Here is a 13,870-nt window from a genome sequence, read left to right as displayed (position 1 = left end):
ACACATCAAGCTTATAAATTAGCCTTCTCTGTTGTCTCTCAAAAGACATCAGTTGTAACAAAGAAAAGGCTGTTTAAGAAATCTGTCACATCTGGACAGAAAGCTAAACAAGCCTTACCGAGTGAGAGTGAGAAGAAAGAATACTTTCCAATCAGGAAAAGATGACTGATCATACAAAACAATTCTGACTCAGATGATCAGATGCCAATAAGATCCTTATCAAAAATCAAGAAGTCCATTGATCAACATCCTGATGACTTAATTGACACTACTGGAATCGAGGAGCCAACTACTGATGCTAGTGCTCTTCCTAATAAGCTTCCAGTAATTGAAGTAACTGCTGAACACAAGAAAACTGCAAAGAACCAGTTAAAAAGAATAACTGAAGAAGTAGTTGGATATATCAGAAAGAAGAAGAAGAGTTAGCCTCTTGACAAGGATGTTAGTACACAAGAACCTAGGTCTCAAAGGGATAAAGCAATTGCAACACATCTGGTCACACAAGAACCATCTTCTCAAAGGTAAGATGCAGACACTGAGGCTGCACAGATCATTGGTAATATTTCTCAGAGTGATCTTCTTGTTGACCCTGTTCAACTACTACAGGAAAAGTAAACTCATCAGGAGATATTGTCACAGGTGGATGCAATCATCAATGAATCTATGTTTGAGAAGAGCACACAAGAACCTTTACCAAGCATTACTGAAGTGGCTCACATGCCTCAGACTCCACAAGAACTATCAGTTCAAAGTACTGATGCTGGACTGATGCTGGTCTTTCACCTTCTCCTGACAGATCAAATCCTGATATTGCAACAGCTCCTACTGAGAATCATCCTTCAACTACACTAGCTACGATTGATGATCCATTACTGGTTGCTAGTTTGAAAAAGCATCCTGATGTGCTATTTGTTCCTCCACTTTCATCACTTCCACTTGAGGACTCACCTTCAGGTATTGCTAACTTCTCATATATTCTCATGTTTGTATGATTATAAATAGTCTCTTCCTTAAGGTTACCTCTATTTATATGACAAGCATACAACTATTCTCAGTCATCTCTTATTTCTTTGCTAAATGTGTGATTGAGCCTTTCTGTGAGACTGTGAGAAAATATCAGATTAAGAAAAATTGAGTGGCAGTGTCCTATACTGGAAAAAGGAGAGGTAGCTTTGAGACAAGAATCTTATAAGTTTTTCTTTACTTATAAAGTTTCTTCTGTGAGAATAATATTACTCTTAAAAGTAATACATTGTGTGAGAAGTGATGAGATCACTTGAAAAGAACAGAGAGATTTAGGTGTTACCTTGTTTCTGTTTCAGGATCTCATCAGCCACATGCATCTCTTGAAAAGAATCTGGATAAAGGCAAGGCAATTTTGCCTTACTCTGCAAATTCTTCTGATGGCTTGTCTGATTCTGATAATGACAGTGATGAAGATGATTCTGATTCAGCTCAGCTTAAGTCTGCAATTGATGCATCTAAGAAGTCCAATATTGGTTCTTCTTCGCAATTCAATGAAAATCCTTCTTATTACAATGTTGATGCTAGGCATTTTAGACAGACATAATGGGATTATAAATGGAGACTTGCAAATACTTCTATCTCGTCTACTGTTGGCCTGCAACATATTTATCGTGCCTATGATGAAATTCAAACTCCTGATCTGAAGTTGCATCTTAAGGCTACAACTATTTCAGTTAAAGGAATTCACTCTGATCTTGATGAAATGAAGAAGTCTCATGCTGGTGTCAAGGAGAAAATTGATGGATTTTTGCTTCACACCCCTACCTCGGCTGAATTCAAAAGTGTGAAAAATACTATCATAGATGTTGTTGAATCTCCACACAGCATAGATTCTAGAATTTCTTCCTTAGAAGAAAAGGTCTCTTCTATAGGTGACAAACTGGATGCTCTGTTTTCTCTTCTTACAAATACTGATGCCAAAAAGGGGGAGAAGATAGGTGCTAGAAAATGTACACCAGATTCTATTCAGATAAAGGATAAAGATACTGATGATGATGGTGATAAGAATAATCCAGTTACAGATGTTCAAATTGCTTCTACTGCTCAACAACCTCAACATTCCAAGAAGGATGATCCTTCAAGACAAAGGAAGTCTACTAGTGCTTATAAAGCCAAGCACAAGGCTACTACTGGTGCTCCTGAGGATGATGATATAATTACAATTTCTAATTTAGCAGATGCTAAAGGGTTGTTCTTTCCTTATAGGCATAAGGAAACGGGTGAAGAGATTGTATTGTATTACAAAGACAAGAAGTTTGAGCAAAAGAATGCTAGGAGTTCTCTTCGGTATATAACTGACAAATTTCCTGATCTAACACCCGAGGAAGTGGTTATGCAACAAAAGGAGCTTTTAACTCAAATTGATGCTGAAGCTAATACTTCTAAGGGAAGAGGAAAAAGAGGTGGTAGATCTGCAAGAGCAAGAGGAAGAGGAAGAGGAAGAGGAAGAGGAAGAGGAAGAGGAGGAAGAACTTCAAAACCAAGTCAAGTGACTGCATTTAATTCTACTTGTCTGAATTTTCTATCCAGAGAAGGGTATGTTCCTATACAAGGACATGAAGGACATGAAGAAAATGAAGAAGTTCAGAAGCCAGAAGAGTTGATTATACCAAGGAAGAAAAGATCAGCCACTGACATTGATCAAGCTGATACAGCAAATCAGAATATAACTCCTGATGCAGACACAAATCCTGAGGTAAAAGCAGATCATGATGCTATGAACCTGATAACTGATTTTGACTCTGATGAAAAGGTGATCAAAGCATTAAATAATTCATCCCTTGCTCCAGTACTCACTCCTCATACTTCAGCGGTTGATGAAAAGGAAAAGGTTGATAGGAGGAAAGCTGATCAAGCATGCAAGAAATATTTTCAAAGAGTTTTAAAATCAAAGAGAGAGCTATGGCATAAAACAAAAGGGAAGATTAGTGATCTATCTACAAGTTATGCTCCTCTCATCAAGAAGGATAGAAGATGGAAATATATTCATAGATTTGATTATCCTAAAGGGTTCAAGCATGTTGAATTTGTGTCAGCTGGGTTAAGAGATTCTATTTCAGAACAGGAAGATGTTGATAAATCCATCAAGAAACTTTCTTGGGTGGAATACAAAGAGAAACTGAAACTTATCAAATCTCAAACCAGAGGAGGTAATGGTCATTCTAATATGGAGATTTTAAGATCTGATCTGCTGGATATAAATATTCTGATAGAAAATCTTGGTGAAAGAATTTCTCCTTCACATCTTGAGAAAGTTGAAGATGTGAAGATTATTCATAGAAAGATAAATGAGAATGATGTCAGAGAAGAGATTCTGTACTTTTTCAGGGATGGTAAAGTAAAGAGCTTTACATTGCAGCAACTCTTAATGAAGACTGTGACATAATTGAAATATATTTACTATCTTCTTAGAATTGAGAACAATGTCACCAGAAACTGGTCTTCTATGACTTGAAGTCATCATAAGAAGAGTCATGACAAAAGATGATAAATATAATGGTGATTATGTTCCTGAGTACAGAACTTATATTGGTCAAGAAATGCAGATGAAAAAGGGAGCTGCAGTACTACAAGTTTTTCTCAACAGTCCTCAGTTATCCTTCAGTCCTGATCACGAAGATATCAGTTTAAGCTACATGCTGATTGGTGATCTTGAGATAAGCAAAAACTTAATTTCTAAGTTGAGATCAGCTATCTATCAGCTTGGAGAAGACACTGAAGAGAATAGAGAGTTGAAGAAAAAGTTTGTTAAAGTCCTACGGGACAAGGAGGAAGAAAGATTAAAAAAAAATTGGGAACAACTGTCAATTTTCTGAAGATACTGATGTAAGCTTTACTCCTTGTACATTTTGTAGATTGGTTTTGGCATCATTGAGAATGGAATTTGTGCTTCATTACATTAAGCATAAATTGAAGGAGATTGTTACATATTGAATTCTCAATGATCGGAAGAAGCTCGGGATCTGGTTGTTCGGGTGGCATCAGTATCTGATGTATCGTCAGGATTTGATACATCATAAGCATTTGGATGTCATCAGTATTTGAAGCTAGTCTGCTTAAAGGATTTGTTATGTTCCTTGTAATGTGGAGCAAATATCTTTTACGTCTGAGTTATAGGACTTTATCTATTCAGTTGAAGATATGTATCAGTTTCAGTTAGCTTTTGATAATGCATATCTTAGATTGATTTGTTGTAGCTGTGTAGCATATAAACACAGTTTAGGTCATCACTTAGTGAAACGATCTCGAGTATCATTTGACCTAGCATAAATATAAAAAGCTGTTATATTTTATTACTTGCTCGAAACATTTATACAATTGTATCCAACCCCCCTTAAATAATTGTATATTCACTGGGCAACAGTTATCATCGGTTTTTATTTGATAATCCATAACGAATTTTAAGAGTAATATTAAGCATTTGGGTGAGCAACAACCTGTGACATCTAGGAAATTCTTTTACAGGGTGGATAATACAGTTACACCACAAGCTGACAATCCAATCTTGTGTGTTAAATCTGTAATCAACCGAATCCATAATTATCATGGACTTTTGATTGCTCAGTGCTTCTCTCGGGGTATTGCTGGTCGGTTACAAATCTTTTCTACTGATTTGTAATAAACAATATCAAGATTTTAGTTTTGGTTTCAGTTTTGGCCGGCCGTTCACATCCGACCACCGGAAAAGACGACGGAAAAATTCTCAGATTCAAGATTCTGGCGATTGATTTTTTAATTTTTTTTAAAGTTATTGTTGATTAATTCGACTGAATGCGGTCGTGTTTAGAACCATATTTTGTACTATATACGATAGAGTTTATCTTTTTGGCGGGCGTTTTGAATTTTTACAAAAATTCAAATTTTTAGGGGGATTTTCAAATTAAAATTGAAAAATTAAATTTGACTGGATGCGGTTGTATTTAGCCGGTCGTATTTAAGCGGTAATATTTAGCCGCAGTCGTATTTAGTATTAAATATAACCGGTTTACTAAATATGAATCGAGCGAATACAACCGGTTCAAAAACTGATCGTATTTAGCTAAATACAACTGAAAACAGTCGAATTTAACTAAATACAACCATTTTTTGGGCGGTTGTATTTAGCCTTTTTTTGTAGTGTAAATTACTAATAAAATTTATATTTTGTTAATAAGATCGGGGAATTTAAAGATATCGTTTATGGATTTGGTTAGTATTATAATTTGCGAATTTTGAGCAACGGATTCTATCCCCTTTTTATTAACACTACAAGAAATATGGCCACTTGTGACGGAAAATTTGCGACAGAAAAAAGTGAGCGCCTAACTTACGACGGAAAAAGGTAAAACGTCGTAATTATTTATGACGAAACCCAAAATCGTCACAAGTTTAGTATTTTATTAATAAAATTCTGCACAACACAATTAAACAAAAATGAAAATCATGTAAAGTTACGACGATTTCATTATTTCGTCGTAAGTAAATTTTTTTTATTAAAATTTTAAATAAAAATTAAAATAAAAAAATATTTTATCTACATTTACGATGAAATATTTATGAGTGAAAAGATCGAATTGTCCAATTTACGATGGAAATTAAAATGCGTCGTAAGTTATCAAAGAGGGAAATTCAACTTTTCCCTAAAATATTGGTGGAAAAATGAAAATCATTTGAAGTTGCGACGATTTGAACATTTCATCGTAAGTTAATTATTTTTATTAAAATTTTAAGTTGAAATGAAATATAAAAATATTTTATCTAAATTTATGACGAAATATTTGTGACCGAAAAAATCGGATCGTCCAATTAACGAAAGAAATTACAATTCGTCGTAAGTTATCAAAGAGGGAAATTCAACATTTTCCCCAAAAATTTGGCGATAAATTTGACTTTTTTCAAATTTTTGGCACCCATGATTTATAACGGATTCCATCATAAATTAGCACATGATTTTTAATAATTTCAATTTTTATAAAATATTATTTCATGATCTAACCATATTAATGTCAGCATTTATTTGTTTGGGTGACATTTTAGAAATTCAGAAAAAATTTAAATATTTTGATAAAATTATTTAATATGAAATATTGATTATATCACCAATGTATACATACATCTAGATATATATAATATATAATATATAATATATATATATAGTCATCCATACGGTTGGATCGATGACAAATATTTTTATAATAATCGAAACACGAATTCAGGATTCAACACTAGTTAGCTATACTCGTCAAACTGATGCTTGACTGTTAAAATATCAAACCAAATAAAATTATTTTGATATGAAATTTTGGTTATATCAGTAATATATATCTATTGGCATCCATATGGTTGGATCACTGAAATATATTTTTAAAATAATTGAAACATTAATTCAAGATTAACCAATAGTTAGTTGTACTAGTCAAACTGATGCTTGACTGTTAAAATGGCAAACCGAATAAAATTATTTTGATATGAAGTTTTGGTTATATCACTATTATAAATATCAATTTTCATCCTTACGGTTGGATCGTTGAAAAATATTTTTAAAATAATGGAAACACAAATTCAGAACTAAACACTAGTTAGTTGTACAAGTCAAACTCATGCTTGAATAATAAGATGACAAACCAAATAAAATTATTTTGATATTAAATTTTGGTTATATCACTGTTATAAATATCAATTGAAATACACATGGCTGGATCGTTGAAAAATATTTTTAAAATAATCAAAACACGAATTCAGGATTCAACACTAGTTAGCTGTACTAGTCAAATTGATGTTTGACTGTAAAATGGCAAAACAAATAAAATTATTTTGAAATGATATTTTGGTTATATCATTAATATATATATATATATTGACATCCATACGGTTAGATCGTTGAATTTTTTTTTAAAATTATTGAAACACTAATTCAAGATTAACCACTAGTTAGCTGTATAAATCAAACTGTTGCTTGACTGTTAAAATGGCAAACCAAATAAAATTATTTTAATATGATATTTTGATTATATCACTAATATATATATATATATATTGACATCCATACGGTTGGATCTTTGAAAAATATTTTTAAAATAATTGAAACACGAATTCAGGATTCAACACTAGTTAGCTTTTCTAGTCAAACTGATTATTGACTGTTAAAATGTCAAACCAAATAAAATTATTTTGTTATAAAAATTTGGTTATATCACTAATATATATCTATTGAAATCTATATGGTTGGATCGTTGAAAAATATTTCTAAAATATTTGAAACACCAATTCAGGATTAAACACCAAGTAGATGTACTGGTCAAACATCAGTTTGACTGTAAAAATTATTCAGCAATTTAGAATAATTGAAAATATAAATAAATTGAATATTATTTTATTGAAGATATAGATATGTAAATATAATTTAATTTTATAATCTAATATATACTCCCCCCATTCCATTTTAGTTTTCATATTTGGATTTGTGTCGGTCAAATTGACTTAATTTTGACTGAAGTTTATTAATAATTTATAATTGAACAAAATAAAAAATAACATCACCAGAAAGTAGATTAAATCTACTTTATTTTTTTAATATATAATTTTTAGTTTTTTTTAATTAATATAAGAGTAATGTTTAATTTTTGTCAAAAATTGATTAATTTGGCTTTTATAAAAGAAAATGTGACTACTAAAATGGGATGAAGGGAATATTATAAAAGATTTATTTAGAATAAATCTCTTATTGGAGGGGAAAAAACGTAAAAAACCATGACTGATATATCAATCTCTCCCCACTTCGTATCACTCTCTCTCTCTCTCTATTCTATCTCTAATCTTTTCTCTGCAGACGACGCCGCCAAACCCTAGCTCTCTCAATTCTCTCAGATCTACACACAAGGTTCTATTATTTTATCCACACAACTATTTTGTATATATATCTTCTCTTCAATTTCATTCTAAATATCTCTGATTTTGATCTTGATTTTGATTTCAATTCGCGAGCTTATATATATGTATGTATATGTGTCTGTATTTGTAGGATGGGCGAGAACAAGGACAACGACGCGACGAAGAGGAGCTTATTGATTATGAGGAGCTTAAATTATCATATTTAAGGTATAATATATACTCCTGAAAAAAGGTATGATAAATATTTTTTCCTGTTATAATTTATATTCCATTTTTATTAATTATGCTTAGAGTTTTTTGTTGCTTAATTAATTAATTATTTTCTTTATATTTTACATGGATGATCTATTTGATTTTTGTGCTCATGAATATGCTTTGTTCTGCTGGACATATCCTAATGGTAAGTCAATAAACTTTTGTCCGTTTTATGTTTTTAACTTTTAAATTTTAACCCATCTTTAAAATGCTCATGTTTGCACAATTATGCTACTACTATTATATTTACTGCTTGCTAATAATTTATATATTTATTCGGTTTTTAGCTCTCGGCACCACCACGTTATTATAATAGACTATCATAATTAACTCAATTAGTCTCGTCTTGATGATTACAAGAAAAGATTAGACGTTAGCTGGTTAATTGAGATATTCACGTGTTAAGCATGTCTCCAAATAAAATGGGGTTACCATTATATTAGAGTAGCTTTATATGTGACCCAGGTTCGGTATCCATATGAACTATACTTCATCAGACAATTAATTGTTGTCTCAATTAGGTGTATGATTCTTTGTAGAAACAGACTTTGAGAGAAGAATGGGAGGAGGCAGACACTCCGATGAAGATACTGAAGTGTTTAAATCCAAGAACCTTAAAGCAGAGAGGAGACGCCGCGAAAAATTAAGTTCAAGACTCTTAGAGCTAAGAGATTTGGTTCCCAAAATCACTAATATAATAAGTAATCCCTCTTTGTTATGTCGATTATTTTTTGTTTAATGTGATTTAAAGTGCGGGATTTAATTGTGCAGATAACAAAGCCAACCATTATAACCGATTCCATCAGTTACATCCACGAGCTTAAGAGCCATGTACAAGAGCTTAGCGATCAAATTTTTGCTATGGAGGCAACAATTAATGAGCACGAACAAAAATTGGAAAGGCCTGAAGTTGATGTTTCACAAGAAATGAAGAACTGGGGGATAGAGGTTATATTCTGAACAATCATAACAAAGTGTCTATATGTGTGTTTTGTATTGTTTATGTCATAAATTCTAAGCAGACTGGTCTTAGTTATTAATTTTTTTAAAAACAAATCCTGAAGTGAAGGTGTCTAAAATTGATAACAATAAGCTATGAATAAAGATCCGTTTCCAGAAGATCAGAGGTGGAATTACTAGAATAATTGAAGCCATGATCGTCCTTGGATTTGTTCCAGCTAATATGAGTGTCACCACCTCAAAATGAGCAGTTCTTCTTACATCACACTTTGAGGTATATCTATTTCTTTTGTATGTATTCATTCACCAATTGGAAAGATATAAGAAATGTTGTTAATCTTTTATATTCAGGAAACTCCGGTTATGTAATTGCATCTTCTCGTTTCGAGATTTGTATGAGCGTGATAAAATAAAACTCCGGTGTATGTATTTAGTCTCTTTTGTTCTATTTATTCTCAGGGAATGTCCTATGATGTTATTTAAATAAAAACAAAAACTTATAAGCATGCTTAAATAAAAAAAATTTTGAGATTTAATTTGGAAAGAAGTTTCTATTGAGTAGTAAGAGTTTGGTAGCAAGGGAAAATTGAGTTCTGCTTACGCGTACAATTTTTCAGTTTGTTTCTTTCCATTGTTAATATGTGGTGTTGTTCAAAGTAACAAAATATTGAATCTTGGTTGACGGAGTTGTAGATGATCACGTATATAGGAATTTGAAGTGGATAATTCTGAACACGTCTTTTGGTTTATGCTCAATTTACTCGAAAGCACTGAGTGCTGTTTGGAAAGTTTGTTTCTTCTTGTTTAATAACACAATTGTCTGGGTCATATGTTTTTTGATTGATTAATTTTTAATTTAATTCTGTTTTGTTTGCGAAGTTAAAGTTACAGTTTTCCCACTTTCTTGTGGAGTTGCAGTTTTTTGTTTTCCCGATTTATTCCTATAAGTCCGCGTCAATTAATGCTTTACTTTATTGCAGGATGTTTAAAAAATGGATGCGCTACCTACACAGAACAATTTTTTGGTGCCTTTTACGCGGGGAAAATGTAATATATTTTATTTTCATTTTTTGAAGGTAGCATTTCAAAGAAAGATGGGTTTATGTATTTGACTTTGAGAAGAAAAGAACTGTGTGCAACATACAACCAATTGCTAAGGACATTATATTTTGTTGGATTTAGTGGCTTCTACTTAAGCTTTGTAATGTATTGTACGATTCATATGACTTTGTTAGTTGTCCTTTTAATGTTTTTATATATTTTTTTGTACTTTATGATATTTGAATATTATTCCAATCATACTGAAATAATATAAGTTCTTTCAATAGTTTTGATTGCTTTTTGTTTGTATTTTATGGAACTTAAATCAGAAGCCGAAAATGGCCGGAAATTAAAAAATCAGAATGTGGTTATTCTGAAAGTACAAACTTGTGACGGTTGTTCATCACATATTACGGGCCTCTTTCATCAGAGATAGAACAATCCCTCACTCGACACCTCAAAGTTGACCTCGTAAGTTGGCCGCAACTCCAAGAATACGACATTCTTTTTTGTCTTAAGATACTAATTTATGATGTATAGTTGCATCATAAATTTATGTTTTATTTTATCAATGGTGGGTTCCACTTCCCTAATTTGTGACGTTTTCCCTAAATTTATGACAAAATGAATATTTATGACGAACGGTTACTTATGACGAAATATACACTTGTGATAAAATTGGAACTTGTGACATAATTGATACTTATGACGAAATGGTTACTTGTGACGAAAATCTGAACTTAAGACTTGATCAAAAATGTCGAATATTTTTCATCGCAATTGGGCCAATTGTGACGAATTGCAGTGTAAAAATTCTGTCGTAAATGGGCATATTTCTTGTAGTGTCAGCGTTACGCTTATTACGATAAATATATTTTACTTCTCCGGTTCTTTATTCTGTTCACCTTATTATTATTCGTCTCAAATGTTTTGACTCATTAAAACTATTTTAAAACCTTTTTTGAAATACCAAAAATCTATTTCATCCGTGGTTATACAAATCCTAATTAATCTTTTTAAAATATTCGAATATAACTTTCCGTTCTTTTTTAGAAATATATGTCTTAGTTTTGTTTCAAAAAAATTAAAGTATCCGTTTAGTTCTGTTCTGAAATGTTTTAAATACTTGTCTCATTTTTGTTCAAATATATTTGCTTATCTGTTTCTGTAATTTTAGAAATTATTCCTGTTACAAATCTGTTTAGAATATATGATATATATTTGTATCAAGTGATTTTCAAATTTTGCGAAATTATTTTATTTGGACCCTTAGAATGATATAGGGTATACCGAGTTAACCAGATGTAGGGGTACTACAGCCATGTGATTGTGGCACCAGTGACATGACACTTCCGTAACAGTGTGATTGATCACGACATATCCTTCTGTCAGCTCTTGGGAGGAGCTTTTGGTCATTTCATATATGTTCAAGATACGTGGGTGCACCAAGAGTTTGATTTGTGGTTTGATTTATGGTAATGTTGTATATGTCGTACACACTATACATTCTGTTGCACGCATTAGGTACCCTATGATGTGTGTATTTGTATATGTTCTGAACTCGGTATGAAATATCATAACCCTTCATTATTTCAGTCATAGTTATTTTCAAAATTATTATTTTGTTATGAACTGAGAAATATTTATTTCAGATTTTTTGTTTTTTATAAATTGTATTCCAATCCATACTGGGCATTTGCCTCATGCCGTATTATTTTTTTTATGGCAGGTACTTAGGGGGATTTGGGACTATGTGATGGAGAGCTACCCTATATTTTGTTGATCAGGGCTCTATACTTAAAGCATTATTTAAATTTAAATATTTATTAGATATTATCTTAGTTCTTTGTTCGTAATTTTATGGATTATAAGTAATATCTCCTTTCATTTTAGGAAGGGGGTGTTACAGGTACCAATAGTTTGAACAATTGCAATTCGCAACCCAGACAAGTTTGGGCGCCGCACTTTGCACCCTTGTCGTCAATTTCCGCCGTTAGTGTTAAATAGGACATGAGTAAAATAGTAATTTGACATTATTTAATGACATTTTGACCATTGAAGTTAACATATTTTTCATCTTAACCCCTGAACATTTTTTTAACGGTTTTGACATTCAACTATAAAAAATGTCCATTTAACCCTTTAATTAAAAAAAATTATTCAATTTTGAAATATAAAAGAATAACAAAATACAAAATACAAAATACAAAATATGAAAAATGCAAATTATTTTATAAAATTTTAGTATGATTCGTCATATATATTTTAAATTATAATCATAAAAAAAAAGAATATAAACACAAATCTCATTTTTACAATTTTTCATTGGGTGTACGTTTTATCTAATTTTCGAATCGTTATAATTCCATTTTTAATGAAGCTTACCATTTTTGAAAAATCGTTTTATTATCTATCACTTGCATTTTTTACAAATTTTCAAAAAATATGTTTAGGGGGTTATTATTATCGAAAATAATAAAATCAAATTTTCAAAACATAAAAAAAATTATATGTAACTGACAGGGAATAAAATAAACACCGATTCCGTAATTAATATCGCATTAATTATACCAAAATTGGGCTGACAGTTAAGCCCATTAGAAAGGGCCCATTAGAAAGGGCCCAAAACCATGAATATTAATTAATTTCGTAATTAATAACGGATAAGTCAGCTGATAAATAAAGTCCAGATAAGGGCACAATTCCTTGGAGATTTGTTATTCCCAAACAATGCAACAAGAATTACGGAAGGGGGGTTGAATGTAATTCTGGCTCCTTTTTGAATTTTAAGACTGTTCTTACTTAATATATATAACAGTGTTTGATTTTGCAAGAAGTGTGGAATGAAACTTGAATTGAAATCAAAACACAAAGTAATAAAACACAAGGCATTAAAACTTTCTAGTGGATTTAAACTTATCCACCATATATATATATTAGTATGAGAACTCTGTGATGGTTGAATAGCACACAGCTGCTTACAAGTGAACTTATAAACTTAAAGAGAAATTCTTAACAGATTCAGCTTTTTCTATCTCTCTGAAAATAATGCTTACCCTGTTGTTTGTTCTACTTGTTACTCTTGATTTATATATTACCAAGTTACATGATAGTAAGACAAGATAATAAAACAAAATTATATCTAGTCTAACTTCATGCTGCTACATTACTCTATCCAGCATCTTTGAATATCTTCATATTTGCATGGAAATGGTAATGCTTCCTTGTTCTCTAAAACCTGTAATTAGGCTGCCACATTCCATTTTCAAACACCCGATGCATGTGACTGTGTTGTCACTTTCAACTGCTAATTTGAATATTATCATCCGTCGGGATTATGTTGATCATCCGTCGGGAGTCTTGTTGATTATCCGTTGGGAGCCATTGTAGATCATCCGTCGGGAGTCTTTCTGTCACTTGACTCCATTTCACTTATACAGAATTACAAGACATCTTATATTTATAATTAGCCAACCTATTCTGCATATCAATCTAGTAGTCAACATGACTTAAAGAATCCTATAGTGTCTACTCAACTAATACAATGTTGTTTATAGAAATGTGCTACAAGACTTATTGTTACATAAGCTACACTCTCGATGGATGTTCAGTTGTCATCCATCAGGACTATAAAGATCATCTGTCGGGACTATAATTAAAACATCCGTCAAGAGCTACAAAAACACTAACTTAAATCTACTAAGGTGTTTTATTTAAC

At 31.6% G+C, this 13,870-nt stretch overlaps 1 protein-coding gene across 1 annotated transcript; it reads left to right on the top strand.

Moving 5' to 3' along the window:
* Nucleotides 1–7,763: 7,763 nt before the first annotated feature.
* LOC141661500 (transcription factor DYT1-like) lies at nt 7,764–10,292 on the top strand. Its single transcript, XM_074468525.1, has 6 exons — nt 7,764–7,885; nt 8,027–8,103; nt 8,710–8,827; nt 8,923–9,099; nt 9,221–9,385; nt 10,092–10,292. The coding sequence occupies exons 3-5, from the start codon at nt 8,711–8,713 to the stop codon at nt 9,248–9,250; spliced, it is 324 nt and encodes a 107-aa protein (XP_074324626.1). The 5' UTR covers nt 7,764–7,885; nt 8,027–8,103; nt 8,710; the 3' UTR covers nt 9,251–9,385; nt 10,092–10,292.
* The last annotated feature ends 3,578 nt before the right edge of the window (nt 10,293–13,870 follow it).

This window comes from Apium graveolens, chromosome 5, assembly GCF_009905375.1.
Source record: "Apium graveolens cultivar Ventura chromosome 5, ASM990537v1, whole genome shotgun sequence".
NCBI classification, from domain to species: domain Eukaryota; kingdom Viridiplantae; phylum Streptophyta; class Magnoliopsida; order Apiales; family Apiaceae; genus Apium; species Apium graveolens.
The sequence above is the reverse complement of the archived record's forward strand: the minus strand, read 5'-3'. Positions and strand labels throughout refer to the sequence as shown.

Excerpts from the sequence above, each read along its gene's own strand:
- LOC141661500 (XM_074468525.1), top strand. The coding sequence starts at position 8,711 with ATGGGAGGAGGCAGACACTCCGATGAAGATACTGAAGTGTTTAAATCC. Across the intron at positions 8,828-8,922 it reads TCTTAGAGCTAAGAGATTTG|ATAACAAAGCCAACCATTAT; the intron begins GTTCCCAAAATC and ends TTAATTGTGCAG. Across the intron at positions 9,100-9,220 it reads TGAAGAACTGGGGGATAGAG|GTGTCTAAAATTGATAACAA; the intron begins GTTATATTCTGA and ends CCTGAAGTGAAG.